General features: G+C 24.7%; 1 protein-coding gene across 1 annotated transcript in view; it reads left to right on the forward strand.

Moving 5' to 3' along the window:
• LOC127286295 (guanine nucleotide-binding protein G(s) subunit alpha) overlaps window positions 1–21,822 on the forward strand; it is a 60,992-nt gene that overhangs the window by 26,517 nt on the left and 12,653 nt on the right. Inside the window, exons 6-7 of the mRNA XM_051312675.1 lie at window positions 16,610–16,664; window positions 16,876–16,949. Of these exons, the coding sequence (XP_051168632.1) occupies window positions 16,610–16,664; window positions 16,876–16,949 (129 nt within the window). The remainder of the gene's footprint in view (window positions 1–16,609; window positions 16,665–16,875; window positions 16,950–21,822) is intronic.

Below are 21,822 nucleotides of genomic sequence, written 5' to 3' on the forward strand. Positions count from 1 at the left end.
GTAAATGCCAGATGTAAACAAAGGTTAATCCGTTTAGTCAACAATCGTCGCATGTGACTTCTGTTCGCGACTGTCAAAACGTCAAACACTTTAATTATGCTCACTTGTTTTATACTTAGAAGCACCATGCGTGCCCTCCATTCACAATTTTCCTTGTACCAATTGTCACAATCTAAAAGGTCATGTCTATTTTTCATTCAGAAAATTAATTTTCCAATATTATATTTCAAGTTATTATAGTGATGAAAAATTTCCATTTTTTTCATAATATTATTATCTATATTGGAAGGAAAAAAATTAGTTTCATATAATTTTAAATACCGTCAATTTCACTATAAAAAGAAAGGTATTAATTTAATACCGACTTCAGGTACTAAATTGTCATTTGGTTCTATTTTGTATCTAAAATCGGTACTGTTTTAGTACTTTCTTTTTACCAGTGTTAGAGTATAATTGTACCCACAATTAAGAGTTCTTCTGCAGAAATTCGGAATTCAACTTGATCCTTATTATTTGGATCATTTTTAAAAATAATCAGGGTGTCCAGCGACCTTGAATTCCTTGAAAACCTTGAAAAGTACTTGAATTTTTTTTGCACCTTGAAAACCTTGAAAAGCACTTGAATTTTATAGCAAAACCTTGAATTTTTTATATTTTCTAAAATAATGGCTTAATTTTCTAGTCTCAAATACATTTGGTCTAACCATGACTAAAAAAAAGCGCGAAACATAATAAACTTTTTGAATAAAAAACATTCTTCTCGATTCTCTGAATCATAGAATCGATTTTTTATAGGAATCGGTTGTTGATATGCAGGTGTTAGTGTCATGTGTAACATGTCGTTGGTAGTTTTTATTTTTTGTACCAAAGTTTCATTACAGAATAATTAAAAATTAGTACAATTTTGACTAATTTGAATTGTTACATGACACTTTACTAATTAAAATTTAGAGAGTCATAAATAGTAAAATACTTTCAAAGTTATTATGTTAAAAGTGCACCTTGAAAAAAATTATTTTGGGCCTTGAAAAGTCCTTGAATTCTTTTTTCAAGAACCGCTGGACACCCTGAATAATACAAAAATTGGAATCATTTTTTGGTAACTAAAATTGGTATCATTTTTTGGTATATCTAAAATTGGTATCAAAGTACAACTGTTATGAACAGTATATGCATTAACTGAAAAGTTTATGAATTGATTTCTTTATATTTTATTATATTTTGACTATCAAGAATAATATTATTTTGATTTTCAAGTGTGAAACAAAAGAAAAATGATTAGTGAGACCACAATTAATCACAAAATAATTGTGTGATTGAAATGACAGAATGAAATCTCTAATTGTAAATCTTAAGTTTTTACATTAGAGAGAAAAGGACAAAAGATATTTCTATCCTTTTTTCTCTCATGTAAAAGTTTATAATATATCGGCAGTACAATTTTGATCATTTCCGAAAATATGGAATTTATTAATAATAAATTTTTTGATAAAATATTAATATCACAGAAAATTAAAAGGCATTAAAATAAGCTGCAACGCTTATTATTTTAATCCAATTTTGCTTATTTTAATCCATTTTGGTATTAAAATAAGCAACATTGGATTAAAATAATAAGCGTTGCAGCTTCTTTTAATACCTTATAATTTTCTGTGATAATATGGCACATGATAACGATTTTTTATACTATTTTTGAGCTCTCCACAAAATTTTAGCTCAATCTATATTAAATATTTAGCGAGAAAACATGCGGAGAATATTTACATATGAAATCACAACAATCACATAACTTTAAGTATCAAAAAATGATCCCAATAATGCGGATCAAGATGATACAATATAGAATATTTAATTTTCCTTAAAATAGAATACCATTAATTTTTTTTAATTTCAACAATAATACGGTTGTTTATACAAAATTTTAAAGTTATTATAAATTAATTAAAAATAATAAATTGATATATAATATTTTTGTTTTCTTTATACTGATTGTGAGTATAATATATATATATATATATATATATATAGATGACTGTTGATTTCTGTCTGACCAAAATCGCTTGTATCTACTTGATGCCTTTAAGTTTTTAATATACAATTTCATTCATTTCGTTAGAGATTGTTGTCTTGCGTTTTATTTATGTCAACTTAAATTTCAAGGGAAATGAGACATGACTTTAAATTTGGCAAAAACAAGGGGATTATTGTTAGTAATTTAAGAGGGGATTTTCGTCAGGTATATGAAAAGATTAAAATAGCTTATTTCAATGAAAAAAATCTTTAATGAAAAGTATTTATACATTTGTTTGCAAAACCAAGTTTATTTATGCAAATAATTCTTTTTTTTTTAAATTCTTTTCACGACTATTATTTTTATTATTATTTTTTAATTATTAATAATTAAGTATATGAATTTGCTACTGTAATTTAGTTTATAATTAATTGACAAAATTTATAATTTTATTATTTTCCAAAATAGTTACTAAACGTTTGAAAATGGGAAAAATGAACATAAAATACCTATAGGTACTAATTTTTAATTAAAATTTTTTAAATATTTATTAAAAAAGTTAAAATTGTAAAAGTACTAAGTAAATCTAAAAGTTCATTGCAAGTATAGTCTATTTTTAGTAAGTTTTAATTTATTTTTATAATTTCACTTTCTGATAATTAATATTTTTTTAAAATCCTCAAAACTGGGTTATTTGACGGATGAATTTTAAAATTTTTAAGTTTTAAATTTATTTAAGCAATAAATTGACCAGAATGGTATTTTTATACTCAATCAATTAATATCAGCACAATCAAGAAAATAAGGCAAAACTTCAACATAAAATTCTATATGTAAACAGTTTTTGTTGGCGCCAGTAAATACTCTATCATGCGCTGCTAACAACACAATGCAACGTGCAACTAAAAAATAAATAAATACCTTCCCGAAGATAAAAAGAAATAAAAAATTATTTTTAATTTTCAAAAATCCGGGGACAAACTAAAAAAAAAATTTTAAATAATCTTCCTCAATCAAAACTCTAAAATTTATATGGCTAATTAATTATTAATCTACAGAACAATTTATAAAAAAGTAAATTTTGGTGATGGATTATTTATTTATTTAACAATAAATGAGACAAGTTCTTTTGTAGATTTTTTTAAGAGAATATTTCAAATGACATCCTTCATATAAAAATAATACATATATTAATTAACAAAATCCGTCAAAATTCGTATGTCATGATTATAAGATTGAAAAGGTTTTCTATACTATGAAGTACAACAAAAAAATTTTCTTAATTTTGTTTTATGTTCTTCTAAAATATGTATGAAAAAAAGAGGAAAAAAGTATCTTGTTTTTTTTTGTTAATTAAATAATAATTGTAAACATTGTTACAATTTTAAATAAAATTATTTTTGAATTGTAGAATAATTTTTCTCAATTGTTGGCGAATAAAAAAAATTTTTTTTTTTTTTTTTTTGTTGTATCAACCTCTAACTTGGCTTTTTTTTTGTTTGAGGCAAATAAATCCAGTGAGTCGAACGATTCAGTTGAATGAGCAAAATTTTTTTTTCTAGATGAAGTTTTTTAGTGTTTTCCTTCGGCACTATGTGAGGTGTTACACTGTATAAATAGAGCTGTTGTATTTTTAGGAAGAGACGAGAGATATAACTCGGACTGTTGACACGAGATATACAGGTTACCGCAGAAACTCTCTCTCTCTCATATATATATATATAGGAGGCCCTTATAACCACCCACAATTTATGTAATGCACTCCTAGTACTTTAACGCATTATAGTTACGTGAAGGCACGTCACAAACTTACTGTTTTCACTTGAATATAAATTTACTTTTATGACAGAACCAGACAAATTGTTGTCATCAAAATGTTCATAGAAATAGAAAAAATAAAAAAAAATTTATATATGTACTTTAAAAATTACGTAGTGTCATTTTAAAAATTTATTGAAAAAAAATTATTGAAAATTTTATTGAAAAATATTGTCTAATATTTTTTTTATTAATTTTAAGTTAAAACACAATTTCCTGTCAAAATTTATAGTTTGAACATTCATTTTAAAGAATTTTTACTAGATATGTATAATTATTTTTTAAACGAATTTTTCATTTTTTGGATTAACATTTGACAGAATTTCTTTTTAAACGAACGAATTTTGAAATGCCAAAATTTCCAATTCATGGAATTTTTAAAATTCCGAATTTCCATTTGACCGAAATTGCAAATATCCAACAAACAATCAACACAAAAATATTTCGGTAAGAATTTTAAAATTATAATCAATCACACTTTTCTTGATAATTTCTGATTGGTCAATTTTAAAATTCGCGTCAAAATCTTTCTGTCGATTGTGTCTGTCTGGCTATTTGTGATTTCGGTCAAATGGAAATTCGTCTTTTTAAGAATTTGTCGAAATAAAAATTCGGACAAACTTCATATTTTCTTATATTTTCTTTAAAGTAAAAGTGCAAGTTATAATTAACAAATTAAAACAATTGAAAATTGACATTGCAGATAGGTAGGAAAAATTTCTGAGATTAAAAATTTTCATTTCAACGAATTTTATCACATATATAATTATTTTTTGGATGAATTTTTATTTTTTTGAATTTTTATTTGTTAGAATTTTTAAAACTTGTCAAAACTGCAAATGGCCGACAAACAATCGACAGAAAGATTTCGGCCTAAATATTAAAATTAATAAATTAGAATTTTTTTTTTTGATAATTTCTGATTAATTGATTTTAAAATTCGCGCCGATATATTTCTGTCGATTGTTTGTCGGACATTTGCAATTTTGACAAGTTTTAAGAATGGCATTAAATAAAAATTCGTCTAAAAAATAATAATATATCTAATAAAATTCGTTAAAATGACAATTCTAACCTCAAAATTGCATCCTTTTTCAATATATCTCAGAAATGTTTTTTTCAAATATGAATTTTCAAATATTTTAATTTGTTAATCATATCTTGTTTTTAACGTTGCAGATTACGAATTTGAAGTCAGTTTTTCAAAATTCAAAATGGCGGTAAAAAAATTTTTTTTTTTGAATCGTTTGGATTTTCTTGAAACTTGTTTCTCAGGGGTTTTTGTGCTCCTTGATTAGGAATTCGATACGAAGCTGAAGTACGCAACATTTATACAAACGATTTTTAAAGAAATAATTTTTTAAAATGAAAAATTCTATAATTTTTTGCCTAAAAAATATTTCTTGTAGTTTTCATTAATCAAGAAATTATAAAAAAAATATTTTTTAAGCAAAAAATTATAGAATTTTTCATTTTAAAAAATTATTTCTTTAAAAATCGTTTATCATAAACGTTGCGTACTTCAGCTTCGTAATTCGATGTCAGTTTTTCAAAATTCAATATGGGGGATTCAATTTTTTAGCTCCATTGGATCCGCCACATATTGAATTTTGAAAAACTGACATCGGATTCCTAATCAGGAAGCACAAAAACAGGTCCAAGTAATAAGTTTCAAAAAAATTGGTGAAATTACTTCGAAATGTGATAAAAAAAAAGTTCTACTTTGGCACATAAATAAACTAAATATATTTCTAGTTATTTTGTTACTTAGTTACTTAACCTCTGAAACAACGAAGAATCAGCAAATTCTTATTAAAAAAAAAAAAACACTCATATGTATTATAAATTGCATTTAATTGTTCATAAAGCCGCTTATTTGAATCAAAGACTATTATTAACATTTCGATTAAGAAACAGTAGTTTAAATTCCATTGTGTATGTTTATAAACGTTTATTATTGTTCTAATTGTTCTTTATATATATATAGCATACATATACATATAATAAAGTTATTTATAAAGTTTTGGTATTTTAATTAATATAGGTTTCTTATAGTCTTATTGTTAGTTTATAATCTTTTAACATATGAGTAGCAGAAGCAACTACTCGAAGTCAATCAAGCATTAATGTATATAAACTTACACCAACAAAACCTGATTTATTTTCGTACACTGCTACTGATATTCCCGGAGCTCTTTAAAACTACATATACGAACGATTGGCGCGACTGCAATCGCTATAATTCATAATTCAGAAGACGCCGACAACATTGAAAATATTGTTTCACGCTTCGATAAATTTTTTCTCCAAAATATAATACAAACTCTGCGAAGAATATAAATCTTTCATCAGATATATGAAAAAGTTTATTTTCAAAATTATTTTTATTTCAATAAATATGCGGGAATAATTCTTCTCGATAGAGCACAATATTTTGTCCTTTTTTATTTTTTATAAAATATAATTATTTTTACAGAATAATTTCTGTATTTACAAACAAAAACCAATAGTCGCATTTTTATTTATAATTTAAATTATAATTTTACTTTAAAAACAATATTTAGAAGTGCCAAAGTTATAATAAAAATAAATAATAATAATAATAATATAAATTATAACAAGTAAAATTGTGATTGCGATTATAATTTTTTGAATTTTCATTTGTCCGATATTACAAATGGCCGAATAAATAATCGATAGAAAAATTTTGGCGCTATTTTTAAAATAAAAATTTCTAATTGGTCAATATTTTAAAAATTGTAACGAAATCGATTGTTTCTTCGGTCATTTGTAATTTCGGACAAATGAAAATTCAGCATCATAAAAATTCTATCAATTCAAAAATTTGTACAAATTAAAATTTTTGGTGAATTGGAATTTTTGTCATTTAAAAATTCGAATCACATAAAATTCGAGTGAATGAGAATTCTGTTAAATTAAAATTCTTCTTAATAAAAAGTTATGTAAAGAAAATGACTGAGTCAAATAAAAATTCTGCCCTAACAAAAGTTCAGTTATCTCAAAATTTTGTTATGTGAAAAATTCGTATAAAAAGAAAATCTGTCAAATTTTAATTTTAAAATTCAAAATTTCTTTAAAAAATAATTATTTCTAATAAAAATATTTTAAAATAAAAATTTTAATTAATGCGATTTTTATGGGAAATTCATGGAATGAAGAAAAAAAAAATCTGTCAAATAAAAATTAGGCTAAATAAGAATTTCTGACGGAAGTTTCGGATCTTTTACTTGTTTTGTTTCAGTTAAAATAAATTTTTCTTTGAATCAAAGAAAAATTAACTTTAAATCAAGGAAATAAGTCAAAGAAAATAATTTTTTTAAATCAAAAAAAATTTTTTCCTAGGTGTAAAATTTTAAACCTGAAATTTCATTCTGAATCAATCCCTATTAACTTTGAAATTATTTCATAATATTTAAAAGGATTAAAAATCATCTTCGAATTGATGCGAAATAAAATTTTAGGATTCAAAAGAAATGAAATTAAAATTTTGAATGAAACAAATTACGTAGAAATTTAGATTCAGGTAAAAACTGATTAAACATCAATCCGAAACCTTTGTCAGCGATTCTATAATCTAAAAATTTGTTAGAATAGCAAATAAAAAAAAAAACACAAACAAAATTAGTAACAGTTTATAACGACTAACGAAAATCTAAAAAGCTTATCGAACTAAAAAAGCTCTTATTAATTTTCGCAAAAAAAAAAAAACTTATATAAATACGAATTAAACTTAAAACTAAAATGAAATTTAAGAAAAATTGAAATTAAATGAATCCCCAATTTTTTCGAATTGAATTTTAAGCGATAGTAATGTTGATCAAGTTTAATAGAGCAATCGCAGAATTACTCTGAAGTCAGTAGGTCGTGACCTCTTTCCGGGGTTAATGACCTTCATTTCCGGTTTAGTGCTAATTCTCCTAATGGAAGTGCTAAAAAAAAACTTATAGTCTCACTTCCGAAAGCTTTTTGTTTTCATTTTTATTCTTTTGACAAAATGCTTTTTATTGTCTCATTTATTTTCAATATTTTTTATATTTACTCAACATGAAATAATTGAAAAACACAAATTCTAGAAAATCGTAAAATGGGATTTTTTTTTTTTGTTTTTAAATACATATAGAATTCTGAGAAAATTTGTTTTTCGTTTACACGTATATTTATGTCATAAATCTGACTCGTTAAATTTGGACGTTGAACAGAAAGCGAAACAAGAGGAAAACAATTTCAATTTTCATTAAAAAGTTTAAAAAAAAGGTAAAAAAAAAATATTTAGTTTCATTTAAATAAAAAAATAAATGGAAAATTTTTAATACAAAATTTTCAAAATTCTATTTTTTATTTAAAAAAAATTAAATTTAAATTGATTTGCAAATTTTAATTTTAATTAATTTTTTAAACATTTAGCTTTTTATACATTATTTATTAAAAAATTTTTTAAGAATTCACCGAATTTTTATGCTAGATTGTAAAATTGTATAAAAAAAAAATAATAATTTTTTTTATAGTTTTTTATTTTTTGTAGTTGCTTTTTTTTATAAAGTAAAACTAATAAACTGTAGGTGCGCTAAATCACTCAACGTAACTGTTAGCTTGACACAGATGCATTCTTCCGTAAAAATTGATAAGTGATTGGAAATGTATAACCTCAATTATCGTGAAACGTATGGTTTATGCCTTAAAAATAAAAAATATAGGTAAATTTCTGCTGCGGTATCATAAAAAATTGTTTTTCCATTTATTTATTTGAGATTTAGGGCCGCACTTACAGAAAAAAAAGTATTTTTTTTACACCTCCAAAAGTTATTTTTCTTCCTCTATTTATAATTTTTTATTTAGGCTATAATTTTTTTATTTAAATTTCTTGAACTGTTAAAATGGAACGCATTAAATTTCTCATAAAACTTAATGGTTAGAATTGTTGTTTTAAAATATTTATATTATAGATATAATATTATTTTTTAGACGAATTTTCATTTTTGAAATTACCATTTGAGAGAATTTCCTTTTTAAGCGAATTTTTAGTTAATAAAAATTTTAAGAAACCGAATTTTTATTGATTAGAATTTTCATTATACACAATTTCTTTTTACTTAACTTTTTTAAGTAATTCGAATTTTTAAATGTCGGAACTTTCATTTTGCCAAATTGTTATTTGGTAGAATTCTTCAAACGCCGAATTTCTATTTGTCCGAAACTGCAAATGACCGAACAAAGAATCGACAGAAAGATTTTAGCGCGAATTTTAAAATTAACCAAGAAAATTGTGATTGGTTAATTTTAAAATTCGCGCCGGAATCTTTCTATCGATTGTTTGTCTTAATTGCAGTTTCGGACAAATAGAAACTCGATGTTTGAAGAATTGCATCAAATATCATTTAGTGTGCAAATAAAAGTTTTGTCAAATTAGATTTTTTAAAATAAAGAATTGATAAATAGAAAAAATCTGTTAAGTAAAAATTCGTCTGGAACAGAATTTACAAAAAGAGTATTTATTTTCTTTTTTCAAAACAATTAATTCAATTTTTAACCTTTCTAAAGAGGTTACGTACACTCGTGGTCATTGAGCCTTCCCTTTTCTGTCCTTGTCTTATATACGTGTTGCCATGACAACACGTGCGTTAGAAGAGGACAAAAAAAAGTGTAGGCATATACTACTGGGCAAATGATTTATAGGTTATGTTTACGACACTTTTACCTTGATTAAAAGTTCCTTTTTATTTATGTAAAATCAAAATATTTTGATCTTTTTCTTTTCCAATCTTTAAAAATATAACCTAAAATATTTTGCTTCTTAGGTCCCTTTCTTCAGAGCGCTTTACATAATTTCCAAATATTAACGTAGTTTGAAAATTTTAAAGACATTTTTCAAATTATAAACTAGAAAATTTTTACAAAAAAATTTGGAATTTGAATGACGTAATCGAGTAATAAAGTGAAATATGTTTTTAGGTTAGAAAAATAAAAACATGTGTTTTGACAACAGGAACGGTACTGCCAACTTAAATAATACATTTCAAAACTTATTATTATTATTTACATAAGTAATAACTAAGATGTGACGCTTCACGAGAGAAGGGACCTATTCCCGAAATAACATTAGGCTCAGTTTTCCGTTCACCGTACATGAAAACTAAGCCTAATATTATTTCGAAGATAGGTCCCTTCTCTCGTGGAGCATCACATATTTTCTACTTAAAAATGACTAAATATTCGCACTGATAAAGAAAATCTTTTTGAAATATTAGAAAAAATAATTTGCAATTCATAATAATCAATTAGCAAATGCTGTCAACCTAGAAATCTGAATTTCCGGCTAGGATCATTTTGAGTAACTTGAAGTTTGTCGCTTACTCAATTCCTGAAAATGAGTCCAAGTTTTTTTTTTTTTTTTTGTAATTTTATTCTAATTCGTAATAAATGATGATTTATTTAATTTTTTTTATTAATATATTTTTAATATGGTAGGCGTTTTTTTCATATAATAATTGTTTTACATATATATATATATATAAGATGACTATAACTTCTCAATCATAATCATCGGTGAGGGTTTCATAGAAGTAAATAATGGTTTTACAAGTGTGTCTGGTTGTACGATTGATGGCGAGCAGCAGTGGCAGTGACCCATGACCCGGATAGTAACCGGGAATCAGAGAGGCGAATGTGTGTATGCCGCGCCGCGCTGTGCCAGAGTACATACTAGAGGGTGAGGGTTGAGGTTAGGGTAGGATACCTCTGCAGATCGATTTCTCTCTACTCGGTGCTACTCGGTCTCTCACCATTGCCGTCCTTCCTCCCCATTTTCCACCTGAAATTTCTCCTTGGCTCTCTCTCTCCCATCTCTGTCTTACTCTACTGAGCTCCTTCCGGGTACTTCCGCTCACTATTACCCAGTACTTCCGCTCGCCCTTTCCTGTCTTCCTGCTTCCTTTGTGCGACTCCTCGAGACCCTTTAGTTTCAACTTGTATAATTAGAAGATTACACATAACTGACATAAATCACTTCTTTTGATAATTATTCCCACAACAGCATCTTCTTCTTCTTCTTCTTCTTCTACTTCTTCTTTTTTATCAAGCGAGAATTAATAGCAGCCTCCCTTTGCATAATTGTAATAAATTTTTTTTTCCAATTTTATTCTTTTTAATTAGTGACGTTTTTGAGAAATTTAAATACATTCAATCTCAATGATTATTATCAGGCTCTAAGCCAACATTGAGAAAAACAAAATAACAAAGAAGCAAATATCTTTTGTTCTTTTCTAATCCTCACAGCATCCGGATATTCAGGATATCCAACGGACGTTCTAGGGATAGCATTTGGATGTACCAAGGACATACTAGGGATATATCCTAATTTTCGGATACTTCTAGGACGTTCGTAGCATGTTCTAAAATATTCGTTGCTGTGATGGGACTTAGAAATTACATTTTAATTTGTTAATCTTTGAATTTATTTCAGTTTTTTTGCAGGTATCGCATTGATACTGTAAATCGGATCAACTCAATTCGATTTATGGTATCAAATTGATTAAATATTGGGATCCTTTTTTGATACCTGAATTGGTATCAAATAACTGTCAAGGCTAGCATGATCTTATTAACAAATTTTATTAATCAATTTCGGAACGTATGATTAAGTTCTAAAAATAATTAGTTAGAATTTTCATTTTATGGAATTTTATTTGTCATAATTATTTTTGTGACGAATTTTTATTTGTTCCAATTAGTATTTTGCAGAATTTTCATCAAAACGATTTTCTATATTACAAAATTTTTATATAAACCGAAAATTCACTTCACAGAATTTTTTTTTGTCCAATTTTTATTTGTCAGAATTTTTATTTTCTCGAATTTTCATTTAACATAATAGGCTTTTTAAAGAATTTTTATTGGGTAGAATTTCATTACATAAAATTTTGTTTCAGATGAATTTTTATTTGTTCGAATTATTATTTTCATATAATTTCCATATAACCGATTTTTCATACTACAGAATTTTTACTTAACCGAAAAATCATTTAACAGAATTTCTAATTGATGGAATTTTAATTTGTCCAAAATTGCAAATGGCCGAAACAACAATGGATTTCGGCGCGATTTTTAAAATCAACCAATTACAATTTTATGGATAATTTTTGATTGGTTAATTTTAAAATTCGCGCCGAAATCTTTCTGTCGATTATTTGTTTGGCACAAAATTTTAAACCTATCCAACTAAATTTATTTTTTTTATCTCCAAACAAATTTTTTCTTATTCAACTGCTCACTATAAATAATTTTCGCTTCTCTCTTTCTTAAAGTTTTAAATAAAATTAATTTTAATACTTAAAAATTCAGTGCAGTAATGAAATCGATTAATAAACTTGCCAATAAAAGCATGCCAGCCATGATAGTTATTTGATATCAATTCAGGTATCAAAAAAGTGATCCCAAATTTCCGAATTATTTCTAAAAAATGATCCTAATATTTGGTTCAATTTGATAGCATTTATATCGAATCAAAATGTTGCATTCCAAAGTGGTACCATGAAATTATTACACTGAGAAAAAAAATTTAGTATTTGCAACTAAATTGTTTGGTTAGGCAATTTTGGTTCTTGTAACCAAATTTTGGTTGGCTGAAACAAAGTCATAGGGTTATCTCAACCAAACATTTGGTTAGGTCAACAAAATTATTTGGTTCAACATTTTTAAATTCCAACCAAAATTTAGTTACGACAACAAAATAATTTGGTTAACACAACAAAATAGTTTGGTCTAAGAAACCAAATGATCGTTTGTTGTCCTAACCAAAATTTGGTTGCCACAACCAAATTAGTTTGATTCGCTCTTAGATCATAGCTTAAGAGAACAGTTAGTTTAAATCTTTCACAAGGATGGGTAGTCCAGTGGTCAGAGCTCCCGACCTTCAGTTTTAAAACAGAGGTTCAATCCCAGGCGGAGGTGAGATTTTTCAAAGTCCATAAATATTTCAATTGGATAAATATAAATTTAATGTTAAATTGATAAATAAATAATGAAATAAATAAAAAAGATAAAAAGAAAAGAGATAAGGTAGAATAAAATTTTTAATTTTACAAAAAAAACTGTTTGTTTGATCAACCAAACATTTTTGTTGACCTAACAAAAAAAATTTGGTTGAGCTAACCAAACATTTTTGTTATGCCAACAAAAAACACTTAACCTAATTTTTTGGTTGACTCAAACAAATAGTTTGGTTGCTTAAATACCAACAAAATTTTTTTGTTGGCCCAACCAAATTTTAGTTGCTCTGACTAAACATTTTTCTCAGTGTAGTGATTGTAAACTTTCAGCTTTGATGTTTAATGATCTAAAATATCTGAACATAAACTCAAACTAAATACTTTAGACAACAATAATATGTAATTTTGTTTTAAGGATTGTGACCGTAATATAAACTCAAATTTAAAAATGGGTTTTTAATAATAATTTATTTTGTTCTGGGCAAAACATAAGAACAATAATAAAAATACAGAAAAAATAATACATATAAGAAAAAAGAAAAATTTGATAACATAATAAAATAACATAGTTTTAACTATGTTTTTAACGCAAACTAAAAAATAATCATAAAAATATAAAAATCTTTTTGTCAACATTTTTGTTTTTTTTTCTTTTAATTTTTTCGCAATTTTTATCAAATTTTAATAAAATTCTCTATAATCGTAATTTTTTCAATGTTGTTAAATATTTGTTTTTATCTAAATATAATTTTTTAACAACATTGAAAAAATGATTACGATTGTAAAGAATGTTTTAATTAGTAAAATAAGCCGTTGTTTATAAAAATTTAATAAAAATTGCAATTATTGTCTGAGTTGAAAGAAAAAAAATTTAAAATTTAAGGGGGGAAACTCGTGTAAATGCACATTTTTTCAGGAATTTGTTTTTAAAAACTGGTAAAGTTTATTGAATTAAAGTAAAGCATGCCTTAAAGTACCTACACAAGCTTTATGTAACCTTAAATTTTTCAATTTTTTTAAAAACCCTATTATTAAAAAACTATTAAAAATTAGATGTTGGAACTCACCAAAAACATAAATCACTTTATTCTGCACAGAGGAAAGAAAGAATTATTGCAAAAATTTATTATTTTTCGATGATATACGATTTTAAAAAAAATTTTATTTAAATATTCTCAAGATTTTTATTTACTTATAACCTTTTTGTCGGTGCTCCGAAAAAATTGAGGTTTTGCACAAAGATTTTTTATAATATTCTTTACCTTCCTTTAAAATCTCACGAAGATGTTTTGCTTCGTTTTGGAGATATTAATTTTCAAAATTTTCTATTTAAAAAGGTTAATTAAACGACTTGAAGTTAACCGACCAAATTCAAACTGCTCCATATTTTATAAAAATATATTAAAATGTAGCGATTTTAAATTGGTCAGTTAACTTCAAGTCGTTTTATTAACCTTTTTAAATAGAAAATTTTGAAAATTAATATCTCCAAAACGAACCAAAACACCTTCGTAAGATTTTAATAGAAGGTAAAGAATATTATAAAAAATCTTTGTGCAAAACCTCAATTTTTTCGGAGCACCGACAAAAAAGTTATAAGTAAATAAAAATCTTGAGAATATTTAAATAAAATTTTTTTTAAAATCGTATATCATCCAAAAATAATAAATTTTTGCAATAATTCTTTCGTTCCCTGTGCAGAATAAAGTGATTTATGTTTTTGGTGAGTTCCAACATCTAATTTTTAATAGTTTTTTAATAATAGCGTTTTTAAAAAAATTGAATAATTTAAGGTTACAAAATCACATTGTGAACCTTCTACTTTTGATATTTTATATTTTTAACGGGAATAAAATTTTTACCATAATATTATGGTTAATGAACTCAGGGAATCATCGAGTTTTACATATATTAAAACTAGATTTTTTAAAAATTTGGTCGCAACCACTATTAGACGAAAGTCAGTGGACTGACCCAAAACAATTGTTAAAATTTTTTTTAAAAAAACGGAGCTCGTCATGCAATAGCCAGTAAGACAAAAAAGATTTATGGTAAGTTTGATTAAAATCGGTTAAAAATTGGTTGAGTTACATTGCACGGCGCGCGAAAAAACACGTTTCGAGAAAAACGCGTTTAAAGTTTTCGATACATAAAAGTAGTGTTTTAACTATTGCCTTGAAGACGTTATGTATTTGAAAATAACTATATTGCACTTAAAATAAAGATTTACTATCACTTGCTTATGGTGCTTGCTAATGACAATTAATAAAATTATATTGCCAAGAAACCGAAAGAATAGAGAGATCTCGTGTTCATCGTTAATTGCATTTGGTAGCATCTGAAGTGCTAAACTTATGTTTACTATAGATATTCATACATCTAATTATAGATTAGTAATGTAGGATCATATTCTACATATAGTAAACTAATTTTTAAAGCAAAAAAAAAAAAATTGTAAAAAAGTTTTTTTTTACACGAGTTTCCCCCCTTAAATAATCATTATTTGACGAAAGATTTTAACTTAATATTTTTTAAAATGTGTATAACTGTATCTTTCAAAATTAATTGAAATTAATTTTTCTAATACATAGTTTTATTTACGTTAAAAACGATTTTTAACTTTGAAATTGTGTTACAGTCACCATCCTCTTTAAGTGAAATTAATTTTTGACTCTACAATTGGCGATTCAAACAACACTAGCGCCACTGTTGAACTAACGTAAGCGTGACTCGCTCTAAAGCAGTCTCTGTTTTGACAGTTTATTTCAAATTATTTAATTATTCTGATATTTTATTGCGTTTGTAAAATAATTTTTAAGCGTTAAATAAAAAAAAAAAAATTAAAACACATGGAGTGCTACAGAGCGAGTCACGCTTTAGTTCAACTGTGGCGCTAGTGTAGCTGTTTGAATCGCCAATCGTATAAAGGCACTCTCACACCTTTTTGGCTGCCTGCAGATTACCATGGCAACGCATGAGAGTGAGTGCGACAGAAAATTTAAAAATTTGAATATCCAAATTTTCTGTCTTACTCACACTTGTGCGTTGCCATGGTAACCTGCAGGCAGGCAGGCAGCCAAAAAGGTGTGAGAGTGCCTTAAAGAGTACACTTAAGTTATTTAATATGAACCTCCATTAAATAAAGTTATTAATTTTCTTTTTTTAATAAAAATAAAATAATATAAATAAAAATATTTTGATTTTTGACGTTAATGGGCCAAATGTTGGTTATGGGTAAAAAAAAGTATTTTAAATTTTCTTTTATCTCTAAGGAGGTTATGTTTTAAGAAATTTTCATTGGTAAAATAACATGCTGCATTGTTTTTTTTTTTACATTGTAAGATTTGTGGTCACTTTTTTTCCAACGTTAGACATTGTAAAATTACAATGGCATTTTTTAGTGTAAATCAAATTAAAATTTTTTTTGACTTTCAGCTTTTTGTTCAAAATTTGTTTTGACTTTTTGTTAAATCTTTCTATGTATATATCTGAATAATCTTAAATATTTGATATGATTTGCATCAATTATTTTTAATAAAATTCAACCATTACAGAATTGAGTAGAATTTTGAGAATATTACACTGAACAAAATAAGTTATTATTTATTTAAATCGCATAAAATATAAAATAATATTTACGAAAATTGAAGAAAAACTCAAAATGACAAATAATTTTTATATTTATTATTATAATTATTATATTGGAATAAAATAAAATAATAAAAATAAAATTTTTCGTAATATAAATAATTACAAATATGTTTCTCTTTTGCAGTTTCCTAGACAAAGTAGCCATCGTAAAACAACCTGACTACACGCCAACGGAACAGGTAATAATTCTTTTAATTGTAAATAAAATATTTCTTTTTTCTGATGGAATTAATAATAAAAGTGAAATATTACTAACTTGTAGTTTTACTAAAAATTATTGCAAAAAAAATATTTTCCACAATGAAAATTATAGATTTTTTTTTCTATTTATGTAGAAATATTCTTTAACACACTATAAAGGCAATTATAATATGATTAATTTTTTTACAGGATATTTTAAGATGTCGTGTGCTCACATCCGGTATCTTCGAGACACGGTTTCAAGTTGACAAAGTAAACTTTCAGTAAGTTTTTTTTTATATTAAATATTAATTTTTGAATGACTCTCTAATTTGTTTTTGTTTTTTTTTCTATTGAAAAAAATAAATCTTTTAAGTACCAATATTTTTAACTTGAAATATATTAAAATGAAAAAAATATTATATTCCGAAATATATTTTTTTTAATCAAATGTTTATTTTATTATTTTTGAGAATAAAAAAAAAATTCGTATACAAATTGAATGAAAAAAAGGGAAATTATATAATAATAAAATGCTTGGTCTGTTCTTCTGGCCTAACTTGAAGTTGGCCTTTTCTGATTTCACGTGTTTTTTTGAATAGTAATCTTATGATGTGTCAAATTTTGACAATTCTTTTTCTCATTTTTGTCAAAGTTGTATACCTAATTGTGTTTCCAAATTTCGGAATAAGTTTCTTTAAAATTCCAAATTCAAAAATTCAATTCACGAAGCTGAAGTACACAACGTTTACCAACGAAATTTTTTTTAAAGTTGTATATTGATTCGAAAATTGTATACAAATACAAAAAAATTATGATGAGAAAAAAGATGCGCCAGGAAATTTCGTACAAGATAGTAATTTGAAAAAAATTTATTTTTAAAAATTAATTTTTAAGTTACCAGGGGCCAACGAATACCTATTAAATATTAATTATAAAAACACAGGCCTCGAATCAACTTAAAGACACAAAAAGTCGTTTTAGTCGATTTATATTCCAAAAAAAGTGGATTGGTTTTTTATTTTAACAAAAATATTTTACAGATTTTTAAATAAAAATTTTTTTTTTAATAATAATCCTTTTCGAAGGGTTAAAGTTGAAATTTTTAGAAATAATTAAATTTCAAAAGATATTGTTAATTTTCAAACAATTATTAAATTTTACAGAACTAAAAATAATTTATCAAACAATTTTTGGAAAACATTATTTAAATTTAATTGAATTTTCAAAGATTTCAAATTGAGATTTTTGAAATTAATTGAAACTTTAAGTGATTTTTAATTAAAATTTTAGATGATTTCACTAAAAATTTATTAGAAAATGCGGACAAAATACAATAATTTGAAAATCATTTTTAATTGAAAAATGGTTTCAGATAGTTCAATTTTCAAAGAATATTATTAAAATAGTCAAAAATAATTGATTATCCTTAGAGTTATAATTGAAATTATTAAATTTCAAAAAAAAAAAATTTTTCGATGGAAAATTTTAGAAATAATTAAATTTTAGATGCTTTTAAATTTAAATGATTGAAAATTCAAATAATTTTGAATTCAAATTTTTGAGAATAATTAAATTTTATTTGATTTTAAATTTGGAAAATAATTGAATTTCAATTCATTGTGAATTGAAAATTTTTTGAAATAATTGAATTTTAATTGAAATTTTGGATAATAATTTAATTTAAGTTCATTTTTGATTGAAAATTTGGATAATTAATTTTGAATAGAAATTTTAGAAAATAATTGAATTTTATTTCATTTTAAATTGAAAACTTGGTAAATAATTAAATTTTAAATTGAAAATTTTGGATAATTATTGAATTTTAATTGATTTTGAATTAAAATTTCTGGTAATAATTGAATTTTAGTTTATTTTGAATTGAAATTTTTAAAAAATAATTCAATTTTATTGTGATATTTTTTTTTTAAATTATAAACAATTGTTAAATTTCATAAAAATTTTAATTGAAAAATAATTTTGATATAATTGAATTTGTGATGTATTTCATTAAAATTATTAAAAATAATTAATTTAGTGAAGAATCATTTTAGTTCAAAATTCACATGAAAAAAAAGTAGAATTTTTATCCCAAAATCGGTATAAAAATTACCTGCAACAAATTTTATCCTAGTTGAGGGCGCCACCGTCTATGTGAATTAGCATTGGTGAAAATTACCCGCAACAAAATTTACCCAGCGTTTTTTCTGTGTTTGTTAAATAATTGAATTGAGGAAGATCTGAAGAAGATCTACATTTTATACTAAAAAATGTATTTCATTTACAATTTTTTTTTTCAAATGTAAAATAATGTCGCATTTTATTAAAATAAGTCGATAAAAGTCGTATTTTTGAAAAAAGTCGGAAAAAGTCGTATAATCCGAGGCCTATGAACATATAATTTTCATTATTATCATTTAATATGTAATAATATTCTAATAAATTAAATTATTATTGATAATATTAATCTTTAATTTCTTTATAACAAACAATAAAATACTCAATTTGGCGCGCTTGCGCGTGTTTAATTTTGCTAGTTAATTAATAAAATAATTAATAATTAAAATAAAAGGGAAATTTTATATTGAAATACCTGTATACACTAATTTTAAAGAACATATCAAATTAATATTAAATATATCAAATTGATACAAATTTTTATATCAATATGATATTTTTTGTATCAATTTGATACTTTTAAATTAATGTTTAAAAAAAAAAATTGAATTCCGTAATATATTTTGCGATACATATATGTATATAAATAGACAAAAGTATAGAAATTTTCCCTGTTTAAATTTATAACATTTTTAAATTAATTGTAATAATTAAATTAAAAATCTTATAAATTTAAACAGGGAAAATTTTCTTAAAATATTGATATTTCTATACTTTTGTCTATTTCTATATACATATATGTATCGCAAAATATATTACGGAATTCAATTTTTTTTTCTATACAGAAATAATTTCACATAGAATATAATATGTCATAAAAAAAACTGTCGTCAGTGTTTTTAGCTTTGAAGGTGACTTTTAGTATATATAATATATGTATATGTATATTATAATCTCTCAAAGTAACGTGGTTAGAATTACACCTTCAACATGTAAACGCGATGTTTATAGTTCATGTAGTAACATCTTGTCGGCGATACGTCTAGTTAGTCATCTCCTCTAACGTTACTGTACCGTGTAATTTCTGCATGTTATAAAAAGAACTAAGAAAAAAGTAGAATTTTTGTTTTTATGTTTAATAAACTCCATCCGCTGCAGTTTATATTCATTTTATATATGGAACATAATATTATATCAATATTAAAAAAAAAAAAGTTTTTTTCAAAGGTCAACAAAATATGTTTGTTACTAAAAGAATTTAAACTTATTTTAACATAAAATCTAAGGTGTGTTTGCTATTTATTAATAAAGAAATTAAGAGTGAAGGAAAATATCAATAAATATATAATATATATAGATGCGTGTTAATAAATATTTTTAAAAGAAAATATTAGAAAAAAAATAATAATTTGGGGAATAAATAAAATATTAATACAAAATTAAATTAAATACTATTGATTCAAATATAGTTTATTTAATTCAAATAATAATTATTTGGTTCAAGTAAATATTTGATTTCATATAGACTCGCGAGATTTTTTGTCAAAACCGGGATTTTGACAACTTTTTTTTACAAATTAGACATACTTTTTCTACACATTAGAATCAACTAGAATTTTTGAATAACTATATATTTTAATCTCTTGAATGTGACCCATTTTACACTGACACACGCATGATTTAGAAAACAATCAGGCAAAGTATATAAATATCCTCTTCATACACTTCTATAATAACATCAAATTATATTTTAAACTTTACTTCGCTCCATCTCATCTCGATTTCATTTTTTCATCCTTCTCCGTAGGGAAAACAAATGACGACCTTTTTAATATTCACTGTAAAACTAGAGGTATTAATTTAATACCAATTTTAGGTACTAAATTGCTTTTTGTTTCTATTTTAATACCTAAAATCGGTACTATTTTAGTACCTTCTTTTTACAGTGTTTGTTTTTTAAAAAATACGATCAATTTTTAACAAAATTTGTTTGACATACTGAATTGGATATTTGGAATTTTTCTAAACTGATTACAAATTCGTGATCAGCGACCTTGATGAATTTATTGATTTGAATCTAAGGAATTTAAAAAAATCCATCTGTCATATTGTATCCTAACATTTGGAATTTATGTAATTTGACTACCTATTTGTAATTAGGGATCTCAAAAATTTCCTAGTGACAAGTTTCAAGAAATTCTCTAAACTGACTTCAAATTTTTAATCATCGACCTCAAAAACGTCATATACATTCTCTGAGAATTCACAGAAAAATCTGAACTCAAAGTGTGTACGAATTTCGTATTCAAATTGATATGCATAAAAAATGAAATTGGTTGTCTCATTTCGAGTTCAAAGGTAAAGGTACTCTCTCACTTTCTGCCTGCATGCATGCATACAGGAGTTGTCATGACAACGTGGAGGAGTAAGTGAGAGAAAAAATTCTAATTTGAATTTACTATCTCTATTGCTCTTGTACGTTGCCATGACAACTCCTGCTTGCATGCATGCGCATGCAGAAGGTGAGAGAGTACCTTTATAAAGCATAAAAATGAAACAGGCAAGATTCATTTTGAGAATAAAAAAAGGGGAAAATATTGTGAAATAACGAATAATTTTACACAAATACATGAAATATAATAATTACCAGACGCAAATAATATGCTAGACTTAATATATTTAATTGAAAACTGCTTGTAATCGCGTACAACTCTTTCAAAGGAACTTTTTACTTAAAAATTTCTAAATATTCGTACACTGAAAGACTTTTTGTTTGAAAAATTAATATGATTTGTTTGAAAATGAGGATAATTCTTTTTTTATGCAATTTAGTCGTATGAAATGTAACAATTTTTAACCAAATAATACTGAAAATTAATATGACCATACTAATTTTCGGTATGATTTGATTTAAACACTGATACATTCATACAACTAAATCGCATAAAAACAGAATTATCCTCATTTTCAAACAAATCATATTAATTTTTCAAACGAAAAGTCTTTTAGTGTACTGGTAAAAATAATCTTTCTGGTTAT

The sequence above is a fragment of the Leptopilina boulardi genome, unplaced genomic scaffold, assembly GCF_019393585.1.
Source record: "Leptopilina boulardi isolate dan_hultmark-lab unplaced genomic scaffold, ZJU_Lbou_2.1 LbouV2_352, whole genome shotgun sequence".
Classification (NCBI taxonomy): Eukaryota; Metazoa; Arthropoda; class Insecta; order Hymenoptera; family Figitidae; genus Leptopilina; species Leptopilina boulardi.